Below are 26,765 nucleotides of genomic sequence, written 5' to 3' on the forward strand. Positions count from 1 at the left end.
ATTTCCTTCATTTCCCATCATGCATCCTAAGAGTGCTTTCACTTTTCCGGCTGCTGAAACCTTCTTGTGCCTCACGGCACTCACTGAGTCCTCTTCCTTCCCTGACGGTGTCTGCTGGAGCGGAGCGTCTCCAGCAGACACCGCAGAGCCCGTCGGAGCCAATCAGCTTCAGGCAGGAGACGCGGCGGCCAGGACCGCTGGGTCCAGCTGTGCAGCTGGTGTGAAAAAACCCTGTTCTGAACGTTCCAGGTGTGTGAGAGTCACGACCTCCGCCAGATTAAAACACCTGCAGCTAAATTCAGACGCCATGATGATGAGGAGGAGCTTTTAATCAGCGGCTGGTCAATCAGGGACGGTTCAGTGGAGTGAGCCGAGGCGATTGAAGAGCAGAACACGGAGAGCTCATCGCCAGGAGTGGCTCAGTAAATACGGCAGAGAAAATCTGCACTTCAATCACAGAGGCGGGGTCACCTCCTCTGCTCAGGCTGGAACGCAAGGGCAGCGACCTCGACCTCGAACCTGAAACATCCTGACATACCCTGCTCCGACTAAAAGATCCTGAAACACCACAAGGCGTCCTGACTGAGACATCCTGAAACGTGCTCAGACAACCTCTGAAGCACCTGAGAAAACCTCCAAGATAAAGGAAAATCTTGAAACACCCTGGAACAGCCTATAATCACCATGTAATACACACACTCCGAAAAATATTTAAACATTCTGAAACATCCCAGAACCTGTTCAAATACCCAGTTACACTGAGAAACACTGAAACACCCTGAAATATCCCGAGGCATCCTGAAACACCCTAAAAACCTTGAACCCTCCCAGAATATCCTGAAACAATCTGAAATGATCTCTGAGACACACTGAAACATTCTGAAGCACCCGGACCACCAAGGCTTCAAATTACACCCTGAAACATCTTGAAATAATGTAAAACATGGCGAAACATAATGAAACATCTTCATCCAACAACCTCATCGCCTGGAATAAAAATCTCAAAGTAACCTGAGACCACCAGACACATTTGAAGAGAAAAGTAAACATGGTGACATATCCTGAAACGGTGCACAGATTCCTGAAATCAGAGACAACTGGAAAGATCCCAACAGAGGCAGAAACTCTTGGTACCTGAACCATTCTGAAACAGCCTCAATCAGTCCCTAAGAAACATAGTTTAAATGTCAAATATAAAATGTTTGGTAACACCTTCAAACCTTCTCAAAGCTTAACAAGAAGACTGAAACATCTTGAAACATCACGCAAATGTTTCTGGAACATGCTGAAAGGAGACACAACTTCCTGAAATGAAACATTGAAACATTCTAAAATATTCTGAAATTTTCTATGTGGTGAGAGCAGAAACAGCGGTCAGGCTTTAGCTTCCCACTGGTGTTGAAGCTGTGGGCCAGCTGAGGACACGGCGGCGGGTCTCATCACGTTATTGATACTTGATCAGATATGCAACCTGATCTGGCCGCCTCCTCGCCACCAGCAGCGCCGAGCTCCTCTGACAGCGGGGTCCTCCACCTGACCCTCCGACATCGATGTTTCAGAGGATCAACCCCCCCCGTGAGTTCAAACATCAGATGACCCGAAGCACCATATCTCCTCCTGACTGTCAGCGGAAGCGGAGGACGCCGTTCAGAGGGCTGAGGACAGGGACGGAGCGGGACTGGGTTTCTGGGGACAGCAGGACGCCGGGTGGGCGGCGCTCGTACCTCCACAGCAGCCTTCGCTCTGACAAACTCGTCCTCCAGAGACTCATTTCTGGCCAGCAGAGAACGAGTCCGTCTGCGCTGTCTGGATGCCCCGCAGTCCTGAAAACACACACACAGACAGACACACACACAGACACACACACACACACGAAGGTCGACCAGCTGCCAGTAACGCAAATGCCAAGAAACTTGTGAACAAAGTCAAAACTGACTCTAAGGAGACGATAAACTTCTGACCTCCCCAGTGCTGCCAAACACTGCTTTCTCCCACAGTCCCTGAACTACACACCGTCACTTACTCTTCATTAGAGGAAATAAACTCCATGACCGAAGTTTTAATACGGTTTTTCAAAGGTAAACTAAAAACTCTGAGTTGTTTGAAGCCTTTTAGTTCCAGATGAAACACACAGTTCGTGTTTCACAGGCTGATCTACGAGCATGGAGTGTGTACAAAGTGTGTCTACTACAGTTTGTGGGATTTACTGTACTATAATGTTCTGCAGGGTATTGACAGTGTAATGTTTACGGTTTTAGGGATCAGCTGACTGTTTTTGACCACTTTTCATTTTACTCTAAAACCTGCCTTGTTCAGCTTCTTTTTTCTCCCAACACAACCACAAGAGTGATGCTACAATTACTTCATTACTTTGGCATGATTAGCATTAAAATATACTTTTGTTTCACTTAGGTTATTTTATTTTATATTTATTATCAATTTATTATTTATGTATGTATTTATATGGTTCATTTGTTTTCTATTTATTCTTAACTGCTTTTTTAAAATTGTATTCCTTGAAAAATGCACGTTTTTTCCAAGTTTTTTTTATCTTTTGGCAGCACTTTGGGCTCGTGAGCATTTGCCACAACCCCCCCATCTGAACTGTTCCGTCCTGAACCGAACTGGAGGATCTGCAGCGAGGAGACGACCGCCTTCAGCGCAGAGCGGCAGCGGCTGACCTGCGTGGAGGAGATGAAGTCCAGGTCGTCGAAGCTGTGGATGTCGAAGTTGTTCTTGGTCAGTGGATCCGTCTTAAACTCTGCAGACCTGAAGAGGAACACAAACACTCTGTCAGCGCCACCTGGAGGTCTTTACAAAGTCACTTTGAATGAAAGTGAAAACACTGAGTTTAGAGTTTCACTGTGAGGTTCAGGTGTCGGGGGGAGGAGGAGGGAGAGGAGGAAGAGGAGGGGAGGCTTCGGCTTGTTACCACAGCAGCTCGCTGGACGAGTGGTGGGAGGTGCACCTCTTCTCGTGTCTCCTCCTGCGGCCCATGGCGTCCTCCACGTCCAGGTTGACCTCGTCCCATTTGTCCAGCGGGGACGAGAGACTGACTGCGAACACAAACACGCCACGCTTCAGCGAACGGCCAGGAAAAGTGCTCTATAATTCTAATCTATAACAACTAATCTATAAAATTCACAGGGAGTCCTAGAACTTTTGTGCTCCACTTTATTTCTTACTTTTGATACACAAAATGTTCCTTTTTGCTGGAAGCTGAGTGAAGCCATGAGGTGTGTGTCTGCCTGTGTGTTTGGATCAGGGAGGAACAGGAAGCTGGACTCTCATCACAGTAAAACCTCAGATTAAAGTGGTTTTTACTCACGACTCACTGAGTTCAGAGCTTTTAGCAGAATGAGCGAGAAGATCGAAACAAAGAGTTGATGCGCTGGAGTGCTGCTGACCGAACATCGACTGGATCACACTGTTCCTCAACTTTCACCCCTGCTGCGTCTGATCTCGTACAGACGACTGAAAACGGCTCCCAAGGTGCAACTTTTTGAAGACGCTCCGACTCTGTGTAACGGAGGAAAAGGCAGCTTTTCTGCAGCGTCGCGAGTTAATAGTCCTCGTGTTCAGCGGATGGACGATGAGAACAGTGTGTTCATCGTATTGTTCTCTGTGTGGCGTCTCATTACAGAAACAAACTCCCCCCACCACTGGCCTCACAAGCCGACTACGTTATTTTCAGCATTTCTGCCGTTTCCGAGTGAAGGGACACGGTTTTTATTCTAGCAGGCAGCAACGATTTAAAGGCTGTGTTCAGTGAGTGGAAGCAGCCATTTGATGAGTGTGTGTGTGTGTGTGTGTGTGTGTGTGTGTGTGTGTCTGTGTGTGTTTTCATTTCAAACGTATATGCTCTTTTTTGCCAAAAACGTCTGTTGTGAGAGATTTTTTCAAAAGATCAATTTAAGAGTATTTGAATGTAGAATCTGTGAAGAAACCAGCAGGAGGGACTCCTTCCTGATCCTTTATCCTTTTAATTTTCTACTTCTGCCTCCTGAACTCTAGAATAAATCCTGATAAGATGGTTATAAGAAATACTCAATTTCATTAAAAAACACATTTTTACAGTAATTTTAACAGGTAAGACTTTTAATCTCAAGTGTAACTGGTGCAGCAGTTTGAGAACTTTATTTTAGAGAGAAAAACCTCTAAATAGCAGGGATGAGTCCAGATTATTGCCTGTTGGAAGCAAAAATCTTTAAAAACAACATATTTCACTGTGATGAGATGAATGAAAATCACTGGTTATTGTGGTTGGTGAGAGTTTAAAATGAATTTCTTCAGGTGTGTGAGAGTTGGCAGGCAGTGGTGGAGTCTAAACTCTCATACACCTTTTTCCAAAACCCCCATGATGCATCACTCAGGAGTATCTACGAGCCAGATGGTGTGTTGACTCTCAGGCTCAGACCCTGGCAGGCAGGCCTCCGTTCGGTCCGAGGTACCTGAGTCGAGGGAGACTCTCTCGGGCGTTCTGGGACTGGCCGGCAGGTGCTCCACCTCCACCTGGATCAGCTCCGTCTCGTCGGGCCGGACTCGGCGGCGGGGGCTCTTGGAGCTGCCCTTCCTCCTCAGAGGGCTCCGTCTCTGGGCCTTACTGCTGCTGCTGCTGCTGCTCGCCACGGGACCGCCCTCCCCCGGCTCGCTGAGGTCCACCAGGTCCAGGGCGGTGGACAGGACTGCAAGACAACCCGAACTGAGCCTCCTGTACTCTGCAGTCAGCTCAGCTCAGCGTGAATGACACACACACACTCTCTCACACACACACGGAGCTTCTGGGTGTTTTATTAATAAGCTGCATGGCAGGAAGTCCAGTGAAGTGTTTCTGACATTCATTATATCCTCGCCGTTAAAGTTCAGGCACATCAATGGAAACGCAGCAGAAATCCGCCTCAGCCGCATCTTCTGTCAGAGGATTCCTTCTCATGCTGGTAAATCAGACTGGGAGTGTTTTAAACAGCTGAAACTGATTAACTCGTCACTGACCGGATAACGGAACCAACCACAGTTCACAGGTCTGCGTTCAGACGCTGAGGGAATCCTTCACAGCTGGAGCTCTGCTGCGTCTCATCTCTGGGCTTCTCTCACGTTCCAGGCGTCTGCTAAATACCCCGAGCGCAATGCTTCACACTAACGTTTCAGCGTTTTTACACCCTGCTGAGGCCCGAAGGGCTTCTCGCTGACACCGATCACATGGCGGGAACAGGTCAGAGTGTCGGCGCGACCTCTGGATCCGCTACACCGAAACGTGGCGCTGCTGCCGGCCGGTCCTCGCATCGAGTTTCACCTCCGCTCCGAGACACGCCCACAGTTTTATGTGAATCCAGCATCAGCGACAACATGACCTGCCTGTGTTTGATGCTGCTAACGAGCAGGAGGAGGAGGAAGAGGAGGAAGAGGAGGAGGAGGGGGAGGAAGAGGAAGAGGAAGAGGAGGAGGAGGAGGAGGAGGAAGACACAGCAGGTCAGAGGTGTTAATTAATGGCCGTCATACCTGCTGAGTCGGAGGTGACAGATGGGAAGAGAAGGAAGGAGGACAGTCAAGGACACAGAGAGAGAGAGAGAGAGAGAGAGAGAGAGAGAGAGAGAGAGAGAGAAACAAAGGGGAAGGTCAGGGGGTCGAGGAGAGAGGGGCCAGCCTTTGTAGCTGTCTGTTAGTACCATGGCGGTTCTTTAAACTCAGGCTCTGAACGGTCCTGATAACTGGACCACGTCTCTCCTCTTCAGCCGTTTTTCTGAGGTGACGTTACCATCAAGTTCAAAATGAGCCCGTGTTTCACATGAAACGGTGAAATGTCTCCGTTTAACAAGCGGGACGTTGTTTCCACGGGAAACAGAATGAGGTTTATATTTTAACAAAGTGCTTGAACATTGAACACTGTTGTCATCTGGGTTGTAAACACGTCATAATGCCAACAACTAGACTTATTATGGGAAAATTCAGACTTCAGTCAATTTTTACATTTCACTTTTCCACACTGAGACCAAGAAGAAGAGTTTGACTGTCTTAGTTTTTCAGACTCAATATTTGTCAATATTCCTGTTTAATATACCAATCAATTCTTTTCTTTGGTCTTATTCCACTAATATTTTATTTTGTGTTCATGTTCATTTTATCTATCTATCTATCTATCTATCATGTTTGTTTGTACTCATAATAACATCATAATGTCAATATTAACACTAACATATTTGAACTTCATTCATATTCAGATGGATAAATAATTATTTACATGTAAAATCTAGATAATCACTTTATTTCTTGACAGACTTACAAGACTTCTTGGTCAACATTTTTACTTAATATTCCACTATTCAGCACTTCATGAATATTTACTTCCTCAGTCGGTGTATCGACTGAATGTTTTATCTTTATTTTCTTAATATTTCATCTCATTCATTCAATACCAAATAACACAAAAATGAAACTTCAAATACTTCTTGTGTCCATGGTTAGAAGGTTTTTTTTAGTATTTCCACTTCATAACTTAATATTCATACTCAGTTTCTTTAAATTCACATTATACTGACTTCTCTCTGTTTCAGTTCACTGAGGTGATTACAAATATTGATCAACAGCTGTCTTTCCTCCGTGTGTGTGTGTGTGTGTGTGTGTGTGTGTGTGTGTGTGTGTGTGTGTGTGTGTGTGTGTGTGTGTGTGTGTGTGTTGGAGTGTACCTGCGGTGTTGGAGGTGAGGGGTCGGGTGGAGGGGGCGTCGCTGCGGCTCTCGGCAGACAGGAAGTCGTCGATGGAGGGACTCAGCAGGGGGCGACTCTCCTGCTGCTCTCCGACCAGCTGGCGGTGGGGGTGGGGGGTGGGGTGTTGGGGGGTGGGGATGGGTGTTGGGGGGCACAGAGAGCAGAGCGTGACTGACGGCCTCCGGCGAGGAGCTGCACCTCAAACACAACCTCACAACTTCAACACGTGAGTCGGAACGGGGACTGGATGCAGCAGAAACACTCAGGCTGCAGATTTGATGCTTTTTCCGACAAAAGTATCAGATCATTGTTTTCTTTCCGCCCACGTTTAGCAGAGCAGCAGCAGGAGGATGACGGCTTCTTAACAAAAAAAAAAAAAATCTTGAAATTCACATTAAAATACTTTTTCACTGATAAAAACTTTTTCTGATGAGTGATTCTTTCAAAATACAGAATTTAATGAAATCAAACGATATTCCTGGGGACCACTGTGAACAGTCGGACATTAGATCTTCAGTTTTGTCATTTTGTTTGCAATTTCACTTTTTCACTTTTAAATTTGTGTCTTCAGTAAGAAACACTTGGAACTGATGCTGCTTTCATGAGAAAGTTCCTCCTCCCAGGTGAGGAAAATACATCTGAACGCTGCCGAAGTAGGAACTTCCCGGAATGTGAATTCCATCACTGCAATGAGGAAAACCATTTCCTATGGATATTCTGCAACGAACCAACTGCATCACAGCCAGAATGAAAGCAGGCAGAGTTCATTCTTCATTTCTTCACGCCGGTTCACTGAACACAGAACGCTCGTATCAGTTGTTGATAACATTAATGTCTCGCTTTGCTCGTCTTCCTTCACCAAGTTTGGTCAAATTTGCTCCTGGAACAAGAAACTATGCACAACCTTGGTGTCTTTTCTTTGACGTGACATTCTCACCTCTTCATCCTGAGCTCGGCCGTTCTAATCGGCCCCTGAAAGCTGCCGCTGCTGCTGCTGACGCTCGTCTTTCTGCGCCGTAACTCTGCTGTCCAAGGTGTCCAACAAGGACACCAGTCCACACAATATGCATGTGTCTGGACTGCGGGATGAGGAGAAAAGCCATGCAATTTCTAAATAAATCCCGTACAGAGCTGGACATAGGAGCAGCGGCGGCCACGATGTGAGAGAAGCTTGTTTGGGGTTGGAGGTTCAAATCTCTGATATGTCAAATGTTACAATGTAAAAACTGAAGGTCATGAAGCTCCTTCAGTTCACTGTTGATACGATCTGTTTAATATTACATCAGCAGTGTCAGGATGGGGACCCTTGAAATGTTGTTTTTCTAAAATGGCGTGGAATAAAGTTTGGAAACCACTGGGTCAAATGTAGAGAAGGAATTTCACCAAGAGCTCCAATGAAGCAAACTTAAAATAAACTATCCTTGCTGTGAGGTGGGAGGTCTAACGACCACACCGCTGTGAGGCCAGCTGCTCTAATGGCACGCCGCACTAATAATAATAATAAGTTCTCCTCGAATGTTTAGCTAAAGTTCAGTTTTCCACCCCCCCTTTTGATGGAAACTCCATTTACTTAGTGAAAAATCCTTCAATATCCACAGGATTACTCATCCCATCCTGCTTTATCCAAACTAGCATGTGAGCGGTGTCAGGACTCCGGCGTTTTGATGAGGTTGGGACGAGCTGCCAGACACGCAGCCTCTGGTCTAAGAAGTCTTATCTATGGTGATCCAGCCTTCAGGACGCAACAGTCTCTGAAGCCAAAACACACACACACACACACAAGCTAACAGCAAACCCACATCACCTCAGGGTGGGGTAAGGATTTGGTCCCGCTACATGTGTTTAACACCGTCTGATGCAGAGCCCTGACCGATGCTAGAAACGGAAAATAAATAAATCTAATGCGAGAGCTCAGAAATCAAACAGCAGAGCTCAACCGGCACGTCACATCACAGGAGGATAACCTGATCAATACATAAGGACAAGAGGCTGACCAAACCCGATCAGGTTTTATGTATTGTTGACCCCACACAGAGCGGCAGACATCCTGCGCTCGCTGATTCGGTTCAGAAATACATTCCAGTCCTGAATCCGTCGACACAATCTGTGGGAATGTTTAATTGATGTGAGCTGCGGCGAACAGGACGAGGACAGATCTGAGAACAGCCAGGAGGAGTTTGAATGCTATCAGTTTAATTATGTAAATCACTCAGTTTAACCCGCTTATGGCTATAATTAGTTTGTACATTCAGACTGTCTACATTTATTTAGATTTCATGGTTAGAAAAATGTTGAAAATCTCTCGTTACTGATTGCTTCTGTGCCTTTTACCGAGATAACTTCAACTTTCAGTGTCTGGCATCCCCTCGATACTTCTCTCTGCATGTAACTGTGCGTCTTAAGAACGTGTAGCAAACGACTGAACTCTTTCTGTGATTGGACGGCTGCACTGTGGGGGTCCTATGGGCCAACCAGAGGACATCTAGGCAAAGATCTGTTTAGTTTCTCGTAGCGGGGGAATTTTCTTGATGCTATAAGCGGTTTATGAGTTCGGGTTATGAGAGAAGTGCACGTGCCAAATCCTGTCATCAGCGACAGTGTAGGAGTGAAAAGATTAAAGCTCTAAGTGCAAATGGATTTGGGTGCGCCCAGGTCCAGCTTTGTTACTGTCACTGCAGATTATCTGTTTGCCATCTCTTCCTTCGGATCAAATAAACAAATCCAAGAGTCTGCTTCATCAGTAAAAGCAGCATTTATGAAGCACATTGAGTGAGATGGAAAAGCTGCGTTTTCTCATCGATATAACAGACGACATGTCACACAGGTCGGTGGCATAAGAGTCGTCCTGAAACGCACAATCACTTTCGGTTGCTAACAGAGATCATGGAACGAGTGAAGGAAATGATTTGGGGATAAAGAGACTTGTGGGGGAGAAGGAATGAGGGAAATCTAGAAATCTAAATGGATGTCAGGCTCCAGCTGGAGTCTGTTCACAGATGTTTGGCTGAGTCATGCAAAGAGAGATTTCAACAATCTGTGATTGAGAAAATTGTATTATAGGCTGGAGCTTAGCAATGTCGTCGAGTTGGAAAAAACAAGTTTGTGTTTACATCCAGATGTCATTCTGTCTTGATATTAAAAAAAAAAGATTTCTAGATTACTTTGGAAGAAAATGAAAAACATGGTGATGGCTGGTTCTCTCACATAAAATTTTTTTGACATGTGACATTGAGGTACGTAAAGGGAAAAAGAAACCTACGTTACTGAGCTTGGAGCTTTTAAAGACACTGTCGAATGTCAGCAGAGCATCTGCTGCCAAGACTTAAACCTGAGCAACCTGGATGATGACTTGGCTAACAGGAACGACAACCGAGGGGAGTGAAGTGGGACCCAGAACACAACCCTGAGGTACACCTCATGCCATAAGTAGAGTATGTGACAGGTTAAGGACAACCACAGGAGATACAGTCTGCAAAATACTAAAGAAAACGGATTACTTTGAGACATGTGACACATTGACAGCATGACAAAGTGAATACGATTCACTATTCTGGAAAGATCTAGTCTTCTCAGCCATAACTATGACATGAAATCTGAAGTTGTGATGGAGCACATTACTAACGCCTTCCATTTACAGGCCTTCAGTAAAGAAGCGTCCACAATACTTTTTACTGTGATACCCTGACTATTCTGTATTCATGTTGTGATCACTGACAAAAAGCTAGTTACTAACTGCGCCACATGCATAATTCTGCATGAATCACCGACTCTGGAGACAGAGAAAGAAATTCTGCTGTCATTTTTTTAAAGAAACACAAACAAAAATGTGAAAATTCGCTGCTGATCACACTAATCTCTGTCAATGATTCTCCTGACCAGCTCGTCTGCAGGTGTACAAATACTCACAGCTGCATGTGAATTAAACTCTGGGATCTGAAAGTAGCATCAATGCGATTTTTCCATAGAGCAGATTGGTACACGTCTCGTTAACACTCTGAGGCTGGAGCAGCAGAGTGTGTGTGTGTGTGTGTGTGTGTAAACCTACCTGATGGAAATGCCTGATGCTTTTCCCACCTGTGTAAAGCAATGCCTGACGTCAAATCTCTGTATCAATGAGCCAACGAAACTAATTCCTCCTGCCGGGCTGCGGCCTCGCTGGAACCGATCCAAGCTAACTATGGACGGAGTCAGGGTACACCCCGGACAGGTCACCAGAACACCACAAGGCAGCAAACACACAATGACTGTCTCAAACACTCCACATGCAAGACGAACAGCAATTCAGAGTCACCAACCAATCTTAAAGGTTTGTTTTATTACCATGTACATATGGCCACAAAGTGAAAGCTCAACACAGTAAGAGCCATAACTCAGACTAACTCGCTGTCAATTGAGAGTACTAACTACTCCATCGCCATATGAGCATCAGGAAGTATTAGCTGCAACCTCAGGCTTTCAGATCAGAAGCTGCTACTGTACATTTCTCAATCAAGGCCAACTATAGCTTCTGATTTCCAATCAGAGGAATTCTGGGAAATGTGGAACAAAGGTCGTATTTAACTTGATCGCAGATGAGTGTTGAGGTTTTTTGTAATCCTAATCCACACAGATGTGTAGGTTCACATGTAGACTGGAATGTGTTTGCATTTAATCCTGAGATCGAAAGCAGCTCCGCTGAACAGGAGCGAGAGTCTAGAGGTCTACTGCAAAATGTTGGAGCACGTCAATGTTCTACACCAAACTTATAGCAACGTATGTTTTCAGCCGTGAAAAAGCTCAATGCGGAACGCTCAACTTCACCAGAATCCAGAGCCAGTGGCGCTGAGGGAGACAGAGAGGGGAGGACGGTGCACAACATGCCAAGCTGTAGACACAATGACCCACAACTTCACCAGCATCCAGACCCCGTGTCGCTGATGGACCCAGGAGAGATGGAGGGGCAGAGCATCTGGAATCTGGACAAAATCACCTCAACTTCACAACATATAAAGTTCTAGGGCAAACAGCACAGGAGCAGGATACGCTGACCTCAGACTGACCTGCATCCAGAGCCAACACAACTGGCAAAGCCGTGAAGGGGGTGGAGCTAAAGGATACAGCACCTGCTCCTGATTATACAGACTTCTTCTATAAAGAACTCAGCTCTGCCTGAGAGCTAACGTGATTGAAAAAAACATGAAATGTTGGAGGGGACGGGTGTAGCGGGTGGAGAAGATTCCCATATCTAGACACAGTACATTTTGCCATTGTGATTCACAGGGTCATGAGAAGGTGAAGGTCAAAAGGTGAAGCAGGGACGCAGAGACCTCAGCTTCCCCTGGGTCTTATCCTAAAAAAATCAGGCAGATGGTGAGGAAAAGTAGCTACTACATTGTCCTAACTGCTGATGCACGCACATCTGCTGAAACACAAAGTAGATTAAGTGTAACTACCGGGGACTGCTCAGCGTGCCACGAGTGTCTACCGCTATTTGTCACCTTCTGGAAAAAAAAGAAAAGAAAAAAAAAAACCCAACGCAGAGCTTTTTAAAGAAGCAGAGCAGCAGTTTGTTTATTCTGTATTCTGCGGAGCTGCTTTGCAGCCTCTGGAGACGCTGAACAGCACAAAGAAGCCACGAAATCTGAAGATTACCAAAACAATTTAGAGAAAAATCTATTAGCCAGCAGCAGGAAACTTTTTCAGATAAGGCTTTTGTGTTGTGAAGCTGGTTGACAAGAAACATCCACAGCACAAAGAGACAGAGAGGAAGGAAAAAGATGGAGTGTTTTCAAGTGGCCTGGAATAAGTCCTGAAGCTGCAAAGCTTTGAATAGAGCAGAAACCTGCAGGATGAAACTTAAAAGAACAAACTGCAGTGGAAAAAGAGTGAGAAACCAGCAGCATTCGGGTGGAAAACTTCAACATGGATATAAGAGCCACTTTAGAGGCTGACAGCTTTCCCAAAAACTCTCCAAGTACATTTTAGTGATAGCTGACAAGACATGAGGGTTGATTACATTTTGTGTTTGGATCAGTGATTTCAGAGCACATGTCATGATAATCATTTGCAGACTTCGACAACAAACTTAGTTTAAAATATAACAGTCATAGCTTGAATGATTCAAGCAACAACTTGTCTCAGTGTCAGGAGAAAGTGGTTTGCAGGTTTTCTTTCCCAAACTCAAACAGGTGATCATTAACATGCGCTCATTCATGACACCATGACGAACGATAGGATGAAATACAAAAGGTGCAACTATGTGTGAGCAGAGAGGAAACCAAACACCAAGCCGCACATCTGGAGCATGCAAACAGAAAGAGGAGAAGGTGAAAGAAAAAGTCTCAACAGTGCCAGGTAACACACAAGCGTGGTCGTCATGCCAACCTTGGTTGTCACGGTGAGGAGGGGGTTTCCTTCAGAGGAGGCCTTTTTACCAGGAAGCTCCTTCAGCACCATGGCAACGACCCTTTCCCCTTTGCCCTACAACAGGCAGATTGACAGGTTCATTCATTCATTCAGGTTCACTCAGTCACACGGACAGATTGACATTACTCTCTGAATGAGGCTCCAGTGAACAACTAGCAGCAAATAAGTGGCTTGCATTCGAGGTGAATTGGTTGTAAATGTGATCTATTCTGTACATATATGTCACAAGTATCGACAAACACCAGGTGTTACACCTTCCCCTATACGTGCACAATTCCAGGATTTAATGTCTTTATTGAGTATTTCACAGTGCTGCTGGAAAAGTGAGTCAACGCTCTGACTAACGACTTTTCTTCATCATCGTCCTGCCGCTCCCCTCAGGGGATCGTTTGCCCACTTTTTATTTATCTCGTGCCTCCTCTCCTCCACAATTACATCAACCATCTATGAATCTTCTCAGGCTAATGACTCTAAAAGAGCTTTCTGGAGTCAGGCGGTAGTAATCTTGAAGTTCAATCAATGGAAGCAGTTGTGCCGGGTGTACACAGACCGTGACATCTGAAGATAAAGCAGACCTATTCAGTTATTCACCCACAAGATATGAACCATGCCTCAGAAAAATGAGATCTCCAAAGACTTTCCGTCAGGAATTGTTGATGAGCATCTGACAGGAAGGAGCTGCTCACTCACAAATACAGCCGAAGGCTTCAAGTCTGTGTGTGTGAGTGTGTGTGTGTGTGACTATGGGAAAAGTGTAAGAATTACAATTAACTGCAATTTGTCAACGAGAGTAGCTGCGATTCCTAATTTATGCTCTGGAGCTCGCCCTGTGTCGGAGATAACACAACACTGAGACCCAGAACTGAACAGCTGACAGCGGAAACACGCTGCAGTGAAAACTGGAGGCTTTTTTTTTTTTGCTGGCAAAATTACATTTGCATCCAATTCATACTGCGAGGGAGAGAAAACAAGCAGCACGCTGAGGGCTGCAGCAATCATGACAAGTCGCAAGCTTTTCCCAACATCACTCTGAAGGCAAAGACTTCAGACCTCAGCGCTGAGCGAAAGAAAGTCCAGGTTGTTTTTAATAGGACTTGTATGAAGGTGACGCTAGAGTCACTGTTGGCTTTGTTCACACTTGTGACAGATTTAATCACATTTTATGGCAAATTCAAAGATAAGATCAGCAGTTTTCAAAGCTTTCGTCAACTTCTCTCTATAATCGGACTGTCATGGTGGCTGAAGCAGTCTTATCTTGTTCTGATCGGACTGCTGTAGTTGTAGTGTGATTCTGCATCCTGGACGAGCGAAGAAAGATTCTGCTTTTCAGTGTGTTCTGCAGAGAGAATTTCTAAGAAGAGAAACCTTGACTGTGTTCAAGACAGTTTGTTCAGTAGAGGTTTTCATCAGCACGTTGCTTTTCCAGCCTTCAACCTGAATATATGTCAACCTGTGTAGTGGAGTGCTTCTCTCCAGTTAAACAGAATTCAGACAGAAACAGAACATGAAACACAGATGAAACTTTAGGTTTTGACGTGAGAACAGGAGGCAAAACAACCAGACACTCAAACTACCAGCGGCGCTGGACAACACATCGTCTCAGTGTGTTCCCGTGACGGCAGCGAGCACTTACCAGCTACAGGCGCACAATAAAAACCCACAGAGGCCGGCCGCTGTGTGAAAACACTCAGAGCCGACAAACCTCCACGGCCCTCCAGCCTGAGAGCACTGCAACACGGCTTAATTATACCAGCACACACAAACACTCAGTCCAGGATTCACAAAAACCAGTCAACAACGCAGTGAACTCTGCATCAGTCCAGTCTGGGTTCACATGGGTCAGTGGTTCAACACAACGAATAATCTGGAAACATCTATACATTTTAAAACATGGAATTTTGCTGGAGACAAATATCCAGCTACATCAAAAATCTCTCTCTATTTACCAATCAATCAATCAGTCAGTCAATTAATAACAACACTTCCAGAACCATATCTGGAGTCTTTCAGAAGAAAATCCATTTTATCATCAAAGGCTCGATGAAAAGAGACATGAGCTCCATACAAAGACCTTGAGGCTTGATGCAGGAATATGATCCAGGTCCAGGGAACTAGTTAATTATTAACATATATCATACAGATCCAGGAAACTGGTTAATTATTGAGATATATCATCCAGACACAGGGAACTCCTTAATTATTGAGATAAATCATACGGATCCGGGGAACTAGTTAATTATTGAGGTGTGTCATCCAGACACAGGGATCTTGCAAAGGGTTATGGTCCAGATACTGGGAGGTAATACGTACAGGGATATGATCAACATGAAGAGATCTATAGATGCACATGATGCTGAAACAGAACTCCAGACACAAAACACAGGTGTATGATCAAAGAGAGAGTTCTACATGCAGATACAGGGAACTGGACACGAGACACACTGAAATGATCCAGATGTTTCACATCTAGACCTGTGGGAGTGGTCAATGGAATCAGATCTAGTTATTAGACACAAGGATATGATCCAGATGCTGGAAGGTGAAGAACACGTACATGGATTCAGAATAAGATCCAAATACAGAGATCTAAACCAGGTGTATGATCCAGATCAAGAGGAATACTTTAGCTATATCATCTAGTTAAACAGTAGAGAGGACATGACCCAGACACTGGGGTGTTGATCCAGACAGCTTTTATTCAAAATGAAAAGCAAATTAAAGGTTTCTGACAGACAAAAAAAAAAAAAAAAAGAAATCTAAATATAATGAAACTGCTGTGGTGAACAGAAATCCCCTCCGCTATGTTTGTGCTTCTGCCCTCTTGAATCAGGTACGGCTGTCCAGGTGGAGCAGCGTCTGAACGGGTTCCCCAGGTGAGCCACCGTGAGGCTGGACCGCCCCCCAGGTGAGCCACCGTGAGGCTGGACCGCCCCCCAGGTGAGCCACCGTGAGGCTGGACCGCCCCCCAGGTGAGCCACCGTGAGGCTGGTCTGCCCCCCAGGTGAGCCACCGTGAGGCTGGTCCGCCCCCCAGGTGAGCCACCGTGAGGCTGGTCTGCCCCCCAGGTGAGCCACCGCCCCCCTCCTGCCATTCAGAAGACAGCATAATGAGGCGTGACAGGCATCTGCTGGCAGAGAGCCGGGCTGCTGGAGTGGAGCGTGCCTCAGTAAACCCAGCAGGCTGGACAGCTTGATCAATAAAACATCAGCCTCAGTTTTATTATTAGAATGCAGACATGAGAGCAGCAGCTCCACGTCTCCTGATTTCTGGATTCCCGGTGTTATCGTCCGCAGATCCATCAGATTCAGAGTGGAGAGACGGGCGCGTCACGTCTGGACTCCATCATGGCTCCTGTGTGTGTGTGTGTGTGTGTGTGTGTGTGTGTGTGTGTGTGTGTGTGTGTGTTTGTGTGAAAGTGAAACTGTGGCTTCCCTTTCTGCTACAAAGTGAACGCGGGTCATGGACTCACTGGGACTTACCGACTGGACGCTCGTGGTGATGTTATACAGATCATTGAGCTCCTTCATCTTCTAACACTCATAAAACAAGCTCAGATTATCAATAACGTCCAGCAGGAGCAAACAGAAAGACAGGAGAGGAAGAACTCGTTCTACCGTTTACACTGTGTCTGTTTCCAGTGTCTGCTGAGTTTCTGCTACATCGCCGTCATTCCGTCACATTAATGTAATTCACTGCTCAGGGTCAAAGTGCTTCTGTTAGGGTTCTCCCTCCTCACTGCTCCAACAATCGACTGTTTTGGCTTCATGTTTGGTGAGCCTGCAGGTTCTCCACTGCAGCCGTCTCCAATGTGTCCTACTTCATTTCTACATTTGAGTAAAGTTTCTACTGCATTTTTATTGGGCTTCTGCCTCTAGTGAGTCTTTACTGTGTTTCTGTGCAGCTTCTTCGTTTCTACTGTTTCTTCTTCACTTTGTGTGTTTGTAGGTTTTCATATATCATCATTCTATTTTCTATCGTGCCTCTAATCCACATGGTCTACAGAATTTTGGGGTTTTTTTTCTCCACAGTAATCATACTGCTTTTTGTGGTGTTTCTTTGTGTTCCAACTTCATTTCAAGTGTGTTTTTTTTAATCTGATTCTCTTGCATTTTGACTGTTTCTATGTATCTACTGAACGTCTGATCTCTTTGCTATTGATTCCAAATGCTTTTTGCTATTTTCACAGGCTTCTCCGTTGTGCATTCTATTTCTACTCATCTGTTTGAGTTCCTAATGTTTCTGGATTTCAGTGTCAGTTCCGGAGTGTTTGAACTCTTTTCTATTGTGATTCTTCTTATTGCACCTCTCTTACTTTTTTATTCTCTCTACTACATTTTATTTAGTTTCTACCGCATTTGTCATGTTTCTGTCTCCTGCCTTTGTACTGTTTTCACTCTGAAATCTGAACTGCAGTTTTGCACATTTTCTTCATTTGTTTGTATTTCAGCTTGTTTCTAGTTCCACTGCATGTTACTGATTTCATCTGAGCATGTTATACTTCTGCTGTGTTTAAAGTGTTTCCATCATCAGTCCCAATGTGTTTCCACTTCATGTGTCTTTTTATCAGTGTTTGTTCTTATTTCAAATGTTTGCACTGTTTTTATTACATTTTACCTCTCATAATCTCCTGTTATCTTTCATCGCATCTCTACTCTTTTTGCTGTTTTTACCTTTGTTCTGCTCTTTCTATTGTACTTCTGCTGGGTCTGTGTGTTTTCATATGTTTTTACAGTCTTTTTCTATTTCTATGTTCATACTGCGTGTTTTATTGGTATTTCAGTGATTTAATCTGTGCATCTCTTTCATTTCCACAGCAGTTCTAATGTCCAGGGCTGGCCTGGGCTTCTCCGGCGCCCCAGGCGGGCCCGACACGAGCGCCCCGTGCCGACAGTTGTTGAGCTATGCCGAGCAATGCCACCCCCCCACCCCCAACCCACCCAACAGTTTAACAGTTTAAATTCTGTGTTTTCTGCACTTGAAAGAACAAACTAGGATCAGACTGAGCAAACAAAGGTGCAGCGATCGGATGAAAACTGAACCCTTTTCCTGTTTAATGGTCCTGTTTCCCCACAGTGCCGCTCGCGACTCTGTGTGTGTGTGTGTGTGTGTGTGTGTGTGTGTGTGTGTGTGTGTGTGTGTGTGTGTGTGTGTGTGTGTGTGTGTGTGTGTGTGTAGACGGGGAGATGTGTGCATGCGTGTGATGCTGCTGGAGATGCTGTTGAACTAAAAATAACCTGCTGTTGTGCTGAGCAAACAGTCCTCCGTCAGCAGAGTCCCAGCAGAGCTGAGCTCAGTGCTGCTGCAGCACATCCACCTGCTCGGTCTGCATCCGGGCTGCAGGAGAGGAGGAAGCTTTCTGCTCCTGCTATCTGGAGAAGATCTGTGAACTTGGTATCACCTGCCTTCCTGCCTCCAGATTAAAAAAAACAAAGCATCCCGGGCCTGCAGTAGAAGGCCCACATGTCTGTTTGAGGAACAGCCAGCCTTCAGTGCATTCCCCAGATGTGATGTGTTTGGATTGTCTGTCGTTTGTTTAAATGGATTTGACTTTTGTTCTTGGCCCTGCAAGGTAGTCCCCCTCCACTGGGAGCTTCCTCAAGGACGCCTCCACCCACAGACACAGGGTGACATGGAGGATGGAGCCACCATCACGGGGACTGGAAAACAGCTCCGTCTAACAACTGACGGATATTTCTCCATGTATGAAGAAAAACAGCAAATTACAATCCAGTGATACTCAGAGAGACACAGCTTCGTCATGTAATCACACATTAATCAAAGAAGGGTTTTTTGTGTTGTTGTTGTTTTATATGGCACAATGCCCTGCCTCAGGGTGATTTGCTGCATTATTGGAAGGTTTATGTCCATTACCTGTTCCTCTCAGCCTGCTCTGGGCCATGCTGACCGGTCACTGTGAGCACACACAGCGTCCCACTGCACAGCCTCACGCCTGGTCCTCTGTTTACAGGCAACGTGCAGCTTTCTGTCTTTTCAGATGAAATTCCAGTCATCTGCTCAGATACAGAGTCTTGAAGTTCAACCTCGCAGTCAGGCCGAGGTGGAATGGAAACCATTAAAATGGTCTCTGGTGGTCTGGGAGACGGACAAGGGAGAGAAGACGGAGGACGGGTCCTCCACACCTCCAGTGAACGATGACCCCGCCGGTTTGTCAGTGAAAGTGAAACGAGAGAGAAATAAAGGGTGCGACGGTGAAAAACGTGCCAAGGACAGCGGCGGCGGCGGCGGCCGGGCTGGCTGACGGAGGAATATCAGACCCCAGAGAGTTTAGATATTTATATCCTCCAATGATCCAGCAGCTTCACCGCTAATTAATCTTGTATGAGAGCGTTCCCTCCCGTGGCTCCTTCACCCACACTGTAAGTACAGTACAGGAGCGCCACTTTCAACAAACTAACCTGCTGCTCTTTATGCTCTCTGGAAAATACAGTTTCAATACAGCTGCTTCCAAACCTTTTGAGCTTGAATGATTTAGTCTGGTGTCTTAAGTAGTTTTGTGATGATCTGGATTCAAGAATGAGTCTTTCACAATCCAGATTAACATCTTGCTTTATGAACTTTCTCCACCTTGATCCGGTCTCTGGCCTTTTATGTTGAAAATCCCGTTTCCAGCATCTTTCAAGTTTAAACAGTTTATTTCATTTGTCAGTAAATAATAGAGTTGAATTTTCAAATAGTCAATCTTCCAATGAAAGCAGCAGAAAGACAAACATTATTTCACCTGTCCATTTTAAATAAATGTAAATCATCAAATGTACTATTTACTTAACAAAACACTGCATATCAACAGCCTGCAGACACACAGTCACCCAGGTTCCTGCTATATTCCTCTTTTCTCCATTAGTGTCACCACTGTCAATACTGTAATAAACTCTTGATAACATGAGATATAAATTAAAAGAATATTGATACTATTCTGATAAAACTGCATCACTTTAGAGATATGTTTTTGGTTTCAAATGTAAAGATTAAAGTAGCTTCTTTACTGTCGCTGTTCAGTTTGTTCTTCAGTAAAACTCTTTCGACATACTTCTTGCTTTTGAAAACATCTGTGCCTTTAATATTTCATTGGCTTTCTTTTTTTAATCAGATCTTTTTTTTTGGCAAAGTCTTTTTCATCTCGTGGTTTCATCCTGCTCATGATCCAATTTCTGCAGCTTTATGCTTATCTTTTTTTTTAATGAGTCGTCTTTAGTTTAATTCTTTTCCAATTTAATTTAGATTGAACTATTATTCCTGTTCTGGTTCTGCATCAGTCTTGCTGAAGCTTTCTTAGTAAAAACAAACTAACAAGCAGCTGTGTGAATGTAATTTATGGCCTGTGGATCGGCCACAGTGCATTTTATTTTGAAAATACAGTAAATATAAATTAAAAGAAACAAGTTGTAGTGAGCTGTGTAAGTTGAAACATTTCAAACACACTTATTTGATGTGTTTTATCGGGACTGCTGGTGAGTTAGCTATAATAACTGAGGATACAAAGCTTCCATCCCCTGAGCAAATAATCTTTCAGTAGATCTCGACATGCAAATGTCACCTTTAAAACTAGTCTCATTCGGAGGTCTTGGTACTAAAAATGACTTGGCTACGGTGGTATGAGGGTATCTTACACTGTCTGTGCAACAGCAAAGTGGAACTATAGATGTTTAAATCATCTACACAGTGTCTACAAATTCCACACGGTTCTGCATTTATGAGTAAATATGGCTTTCATCTCATGTTTGAGGTGAATTTTGCTCATCAAAGAAAAGATAAAGGCCTGATTTGATCATTTGAAAAGGCTTCTGCCTTTCAGGAAAATCAATATCTAATTCAGGATTGTTTTCTGAAAAGCTGCTGGTGACGGGAGTTGTTGATTATTGTCTGTGAGAACTTGATGTGGAACATCAAACGTTCACACTGCAGCCTCCACATCGGCGGCTCCACCTGCTGATAAAGACTCTGGACCGTTCACTGAAACGCTACAGAGAGGACAAATGCTGGAAGATGCACTGACGAAGAAGTTGTTAATGATTTACAGTCAAAAGGAAAAACAATCAGCCTGAGCAGTCTAAACTGCTTCTGCAGAGCAGGCTCAGCTGGCTGGGATCGGTTGAAGCCATCGCTCATCCAGGCGGTGAGGCTCCATCACTCGTCGGTCTCTGGGCATCCCGGGTGCTTCGGGCCTCTGCGTGACGCGCCCCGGGCACGTGGCTCTCGGCGGAGACGCGCCGACTCTCCGGTGGATTTATGAAAACGCGGGACGTGACCTTGTGGCAGTGAATCTGCCTCGTCTTCTGGAACAACATGGCGGAACAACAACTGCACTCTGCTCCACTTAATGGACTGAAAACCGCAGAGTCCCAGAGCAGGCCGTGTGTGAGTGTGTGTGTGTGTGTGTGTGTTATTGTAGCTTTTAACCCACAGCAGAGGTCTGACTGGAACAACTGGGATGAGTGTGAACGCCAGTCCCAAAAGAACAAGTGTTTTGTCATTTTCACTTCTCCTCCTCTAAACACTGAATATTCACACGTTCATTAAAATGCATGATGAAACATGACCTCTGCCACTGTGGCGGGAAGGAAGTAAAGTTGCGCTGCCACCCAGACCCACACCGCGAGCTCTTTTAAGAAGTGCACGGTGGAAGGGCCGGGGCTTTAGCGCGTCGGGGTGCATCCCGGTCCGCTCCAGCCACTTTGAAGGCCGTTCACCTATGAGAGAAGTACGGAACCAAGTCCACTGAGGCTGTTCTTATTCTCTTCATTATTCATAGGCCAGTTTCAGGCAAACCGACAAACTGGAGTGTCTTCTCCAACTGCACGCCACAATTTAGGTGGACTTTCACCTTAACATACCTCCATCTTTTGCTCCTGCTGGAATCACTCTTTTCCTAATTTATTGTCTTTTGTTCTCTACAGATATTATTGACTTCATTTCATTTAATGCAAGGACCCACTGGAGAGAGATTGTACACATCGTCTGGTCTAGAAGAGGCGTGGGATCCCCCAAAACAGCTGAAGGACACTGCAGAGGACAGGGACGTCGTCTCGGCTCTCCATACTGCCACGGTGACCCCATGAGGACGAGGACGTTAGAAAGATGAATGGAAATGGATGGATCCCAGACAGGAAAATGCCGGTTCCATCCAGAACAAACCTGACGATAACTGCACTGCCCACTGAGGAGAAGCTCCTCTGAGATCCACAACGGAGAAACAGAATCAGCAAATCCAAACATGACAACAGCAGCTTCTTTCTTCAAACTGTCAGTTATATTTTCCTTAAAAGCTCTGAGCTGAGAGAACAGAAAATCACTCTCCTGGGAGTCTTTTCTGGATTTTACTGCCCAAATAAAGCGTTCATCCTGTCTGTGCACTGAAGAGGCACACGTGCACAGAGGTGAGCTCGATGCACAGGAACCATGTTTGCACAACCATCATTAGTCAAAAATAATTGACAACAGGTAAAACTCTTTTACTTGTTACTACAAACAACAAGAAGAGTCTTCCTGTCAGGCCTGATAATGGCGCCGTAGCAGTGGAATCGTAGTGCAGCTGTAAGACGTGTGGCGCTGCGTGGGTCAGTTTAATGACTTATTCAGTCATTAAATTTATCTGGAATTACATCTGCTGCATCTGGCGTTCGCTCCGACTGATTCACGAACTAATCACAAGAAGAAGCAGGCACAGAGAAAACAATGGCTTTTTCTTTTCTTAAGGCTGCTGACGCTAACGACGCTCACAGAGGAACGTCTCTCACGCTGCTGTCAGTCAGTCTGAACGGTGAGCAGTGAGTTTTTTAGTGTTTACATCCTAAAACAAAAGGAGATGTTTTTGTCAGCAGCACTAAACTGAGCGCAGATCGCTCCACAGAGGCCTCGTTAATATGCAGGGAAACAGAGACAAACTACCTGCTGTCTAAATTCAGCAACTGATGAGGACTGTGGCTGAACAGAGGTCACATATCTCGCTGTGCAGAATGGGGTGATACGAGATGCCCGTATCGATCTGCACATCGCTGGCGTGCGTCTGACTCGTGTCAGACATGATGACTCATGTCTTTTATCTCCTTGGCTCCCTCCGAGCTGCTTTATCAGACCAAAAAAAGAGGCATTTTATCCGCAGACCCCAATCTGACATCAAACTTTAACTGCTCTATTATGTAACGCACGGCGTGCGACGCGACTCTGGAGCCGGGCGAAAATAGCTGCTGTCAGAGGTTTACTGCAGGCCGACGCTCAGGCTTCACCTGAACGTCTCCCCCACACGGTGCTGCGACTCACACATAGATAATGAGTGTAAATATGCAGCCTCATCTGACATTCTCTCCTGGAGTTCTGCAGGTCTGAAGCCATCTGTAAAATGTTAATGCATCCTCTCAGCCGTCTTCTGCGGCGTCCATCCAGCTCAGGGTCGCTGGGCGCTGCAGGCGAGCCCAGCTGGCCTGAGGTGAGACAGGACGCACCCCGGACAGGCCCGTCCATCACAGGGCGAACACACACCCACACACTGATACAACATTACAAGTGAAAACGCATCGTTTTGGTGTTTTCGTTTCGATAAAGTTTCATGATGACATGGCAACGTATTGAAACTGATGTCCGTTCACTCGGAAGATTATGTGCAGGTCAACATTGTTGTCTCTGTCCACCTTCTATTTACTATAGATGGTGTGTGTGAGCAGTCGCAGCCTTTCCGGAAAGTTGTGCTTTTACCCGTTGCTGTGTTTTAAAAATGTTTCATCTTGGGAACCATTTTTAAAAAGTTGCCCATTTCTGTGGCTGTGACCATCGCTGTCGTGTAAACGGACATCCAAAATGCAACAAAAGTGCTCCATTTTACCTTTACGTCAAGTAAATGAGGCCTTATTAACCTCAAATGGGATCCTGAAGAAACCCACACATGCTGAGGAAGAACATGCAAACCTCAGATCATTTAGCTGAGCTTTAACTTTGCTTGTAGGTTAGTAACACAGTTCTACTTCGCAACTGAAGTCCACCCACCCACTTATGAGCGTGCCAAGGCTCTGTGTAATTTGATGATCAGAAAATATAAACAGAATCATATTCTTCAAAACAAAGGTCCAGTGGGTTCAGCTGTCATTTGAAAGGAACTTAACCACAGAGGATAAAACCCAGTGGAAGTGCACGGTTCTGAGGAGGCTGCCAACAACAGTCGCTGCTTGCATCTGTTCTGAAAACATGCATTTATTTCTCTTCAGGGCTCCGGCCTTGGATTTCATTGTTACATAAAATATTCACGCTTGATCTGTGTGTATATTGTATGAGCGAGAGATGGAGACAGGGGGAGAGGAGAGACGTGTGCTGCACATCCACACTCTGGCAGAGCGTTTGCAGAACGCGTTTGTGTAATTGGACCGTGTTTTCCGTGTCGGTTGATTGGAAACTCATATTAAAAGCATTTACATTGTATATCGAGTTGTTGAGCAGCAGTTTGCGCTCGCCGCTGCCCTTGACGAGATCCGTTCCGCCTCTGACTCAGAACACTGATTTAATTATTTATTACAGGAGTAGCAATAAGATGTGTGCATCTCAGTGCAGATTTACACAGATCTGGGAGATTTTTAGAAAAAATGGTTGCAAAGAAACAATATTATCAGAAAGAATAACCACACCGACATGGCCACAGTGAGCTTGGGGAGTTCTCGTGGTGTGAACGGTGAAGGGAGGGAGTGCCAGACAGTGAGTTAGGAGTTAGAACCCTGCTGCTTTCCACAAAGTTACTGCGGGAAATCCATGAAGAATAGAGCCCTGATGGGGAGGCGTTGAACCGCAGCCTCCTCCTCCTCCACCTCTCTGCACGCAGCACAGGCCTGCCTGCTCTTCAGAGTGTAATTAAAGCTGCAGGACGCCGCTCTGCGAGGCTCGCAGCCTCTTCAGAAGAGCTGCTTCATCCCTTCATCCGCTCGCACCAGCGCCGTCACCAAGGTCAGGCGTGCCCTTTCCCCCGCCGCGCTCATCGGAAACACTCCCAAAATGTTAGCGCTCCTCCGCAGACGGGGGGCCGGACACCGAGGGGGCCTCGTGCTTTAATGAGAGGGAGTGACACAGCGAGGAGTCGGAGAGGACGAACACCTTCTCTCCTCTTATTAGAATGATAACAGCCTCCTGACGCCTAATCTGCACCACGTCTGGAAGTCGTCCAGCGAGACAGTTTGATGCCATACGACTCTGAAATCTCCCCCCTCATCACCTCAGTTCATTATCTTCACACCGCAGCCCGTAAGGTTACACTGATTGAATCGGAGTCTTCCTTTCACCTAAAGACTTTGCTCCCTGGAGGCTCGTTACTTTGACACTTCTGGAAATAGATCGTTCATCTGGAGCTTCCGAGTCGCTCCTGGAACATTTTGGCAGCGCAGCAGTTGTTATCTATCAGTGGGCAATTTCTCTCTCCAAGAAGCTGTGGCGTTCGGGTGTATTCCAACGATCCTCACAATTCATGCCAACGAGTGGCTGCGGACCAGCAATCTAAACCCAGTTCGCATCAAAACGTCTACAATCAGCATGTCTGCAGCGCTGGACGGCGAAGAAAGCCGCTTGATCTGATCAGACGAAAAACATCCCTGAGAATAAAGAGCGATGGAGTGTGCAGCACTTACCTCCAAAGAAAGGCTAGAGAAGGCTTCACTTTCCCCGGAAAGTTCATCTGACTTTCATTCCAGGCATCATGCACTTTTCTCAGCACTGTTTCTCAGTGGGAGGAGGACGTTCAGAGCTCTGAGGAAAACCACGAAGAGCTGAAGGTTTGGCTTTACTTTAACGAGGAGCATTTCCAGGACGTGCTGCAGTAACACCTCCGATACACCAAGGACTCACATCCCTCCCTCCCACATCCTCTGCTCTAGCTATTCCTGTTATTTCACCATCAAACCTTGGCGACACCCCGACCCCACCAGACCCGTACTATTAAGAAAAAAAAATGTTGAACTAAACTCTAAACATATGAAAAGTTTAATGCGTTTTCTTTATTAGGTTCTGGAATGATACTCTGTTCCTTTTCTCTGAGGAAAAACTCTTGGGTTTGCATCTCAGGGTGTTTGGTGGACTGGTGCCGCTTCAGTTTGCTCTATTTCAAACTTTAGTTTGTCTGTTTATTCATGGAAAAAGAAGAATTCAGCTCTAAGCTTGTCTATGGTTTTTATAAGACATATTCTCTTGGTACACTTTCACTTTTTGACAGATTAATCTTCCTTTTTAGCCTGAAGCGCTGCAAGTTTTCACCCCACTATTTGTAACTTCATCTTTGTGTACATTGGAGACACTTAAACTAAATATTATTTTCATTTATTTATTTTATTTTTTTTAAAGTTTAGTTTCGTGAAGTTGAGTAACGTTTTTGTGACATAAATGAATTAAATGCTGACTCATCTGTTAAAACATTCAGAACAAAATGGGATCCCCTGCCTGGGAACCACTACCCTTGAGCAAAACAATGGCTGAATGGAGGAAAATGGAATTTCCCCAAAGGGATTAATAAGGTGTGTTTTCTTTCCATCGCTGGGCAAACAGAGACCAACATACAACAGCAAACTCACCTACAGACAATTCAGAGACAACAATTAACCCCAAATGGTAATGAAATAGAACCATTAATGCAGTTCTGTTTAAAATAGAAGAGTCTGTGAGCAACTAGAACTG

General features: G+C 45.3%; 1 protein-coding gene across 3 annotated transcripts in view; it reads right to left on the minus strand.

Moving 5' to 3' along the window:
- pex5lb (peroxisomal biogenesis factor 5-like b) overlaps positions 1-26,765 on the minus strand; it is a 40,513-nt gene that overhangs the window by 5,529 nt on the left and 8,219 nt on the right. Inside the window, exons 2-7 of one of the 3 annotated variants that reach the window (XM_030115385.1) lie at positions 13,068-13,163; positions 6,684-6,801; positions 4,452-4,685; positions 2,969-3,056; positions 2,682-2,769; positions 1,725-1,823 (exon numbers count right to left, since the gene is read on the minus strand). In XM_030115385.1, the coding sequence (XP_029971245.1) occupies positions 1,725-1,823; positions 2,682-2,769; positions 2,969-3,056; positions 4,452-4,685; positions 6,684-6,801; positions 13,068-13,163 (723 nt within the window). Of the gene's footprint in view, positions 1-1,724; positions 1,824-2,681; positions 2,770-2,932; positions 3,057-4,451; positions 4,686-6,683; positions 6,802-13,067; positions 13,164-26,765 lie in introns of all 3 variants that reach the window. The other 2 variants (XM_030115384.1, XM_030115386.1) reach the window with 2 other exon arrangements.

The sequence above is a fragment of the Salarias fasciatus genome, chromosome 18, assembly GCF_902148845.1.
Source record: "Salarias fasciatus chromosome 18, fSalaFa1.1, whole genome shotgun sequence".
NCBI classification, from domain to species: domain Eukaryota; kingdom Metazoa; phylum Chordata; class Actinopteri; order Blenniiformes; family Blenniidae; genus Salarias; species Salarias fasciatus.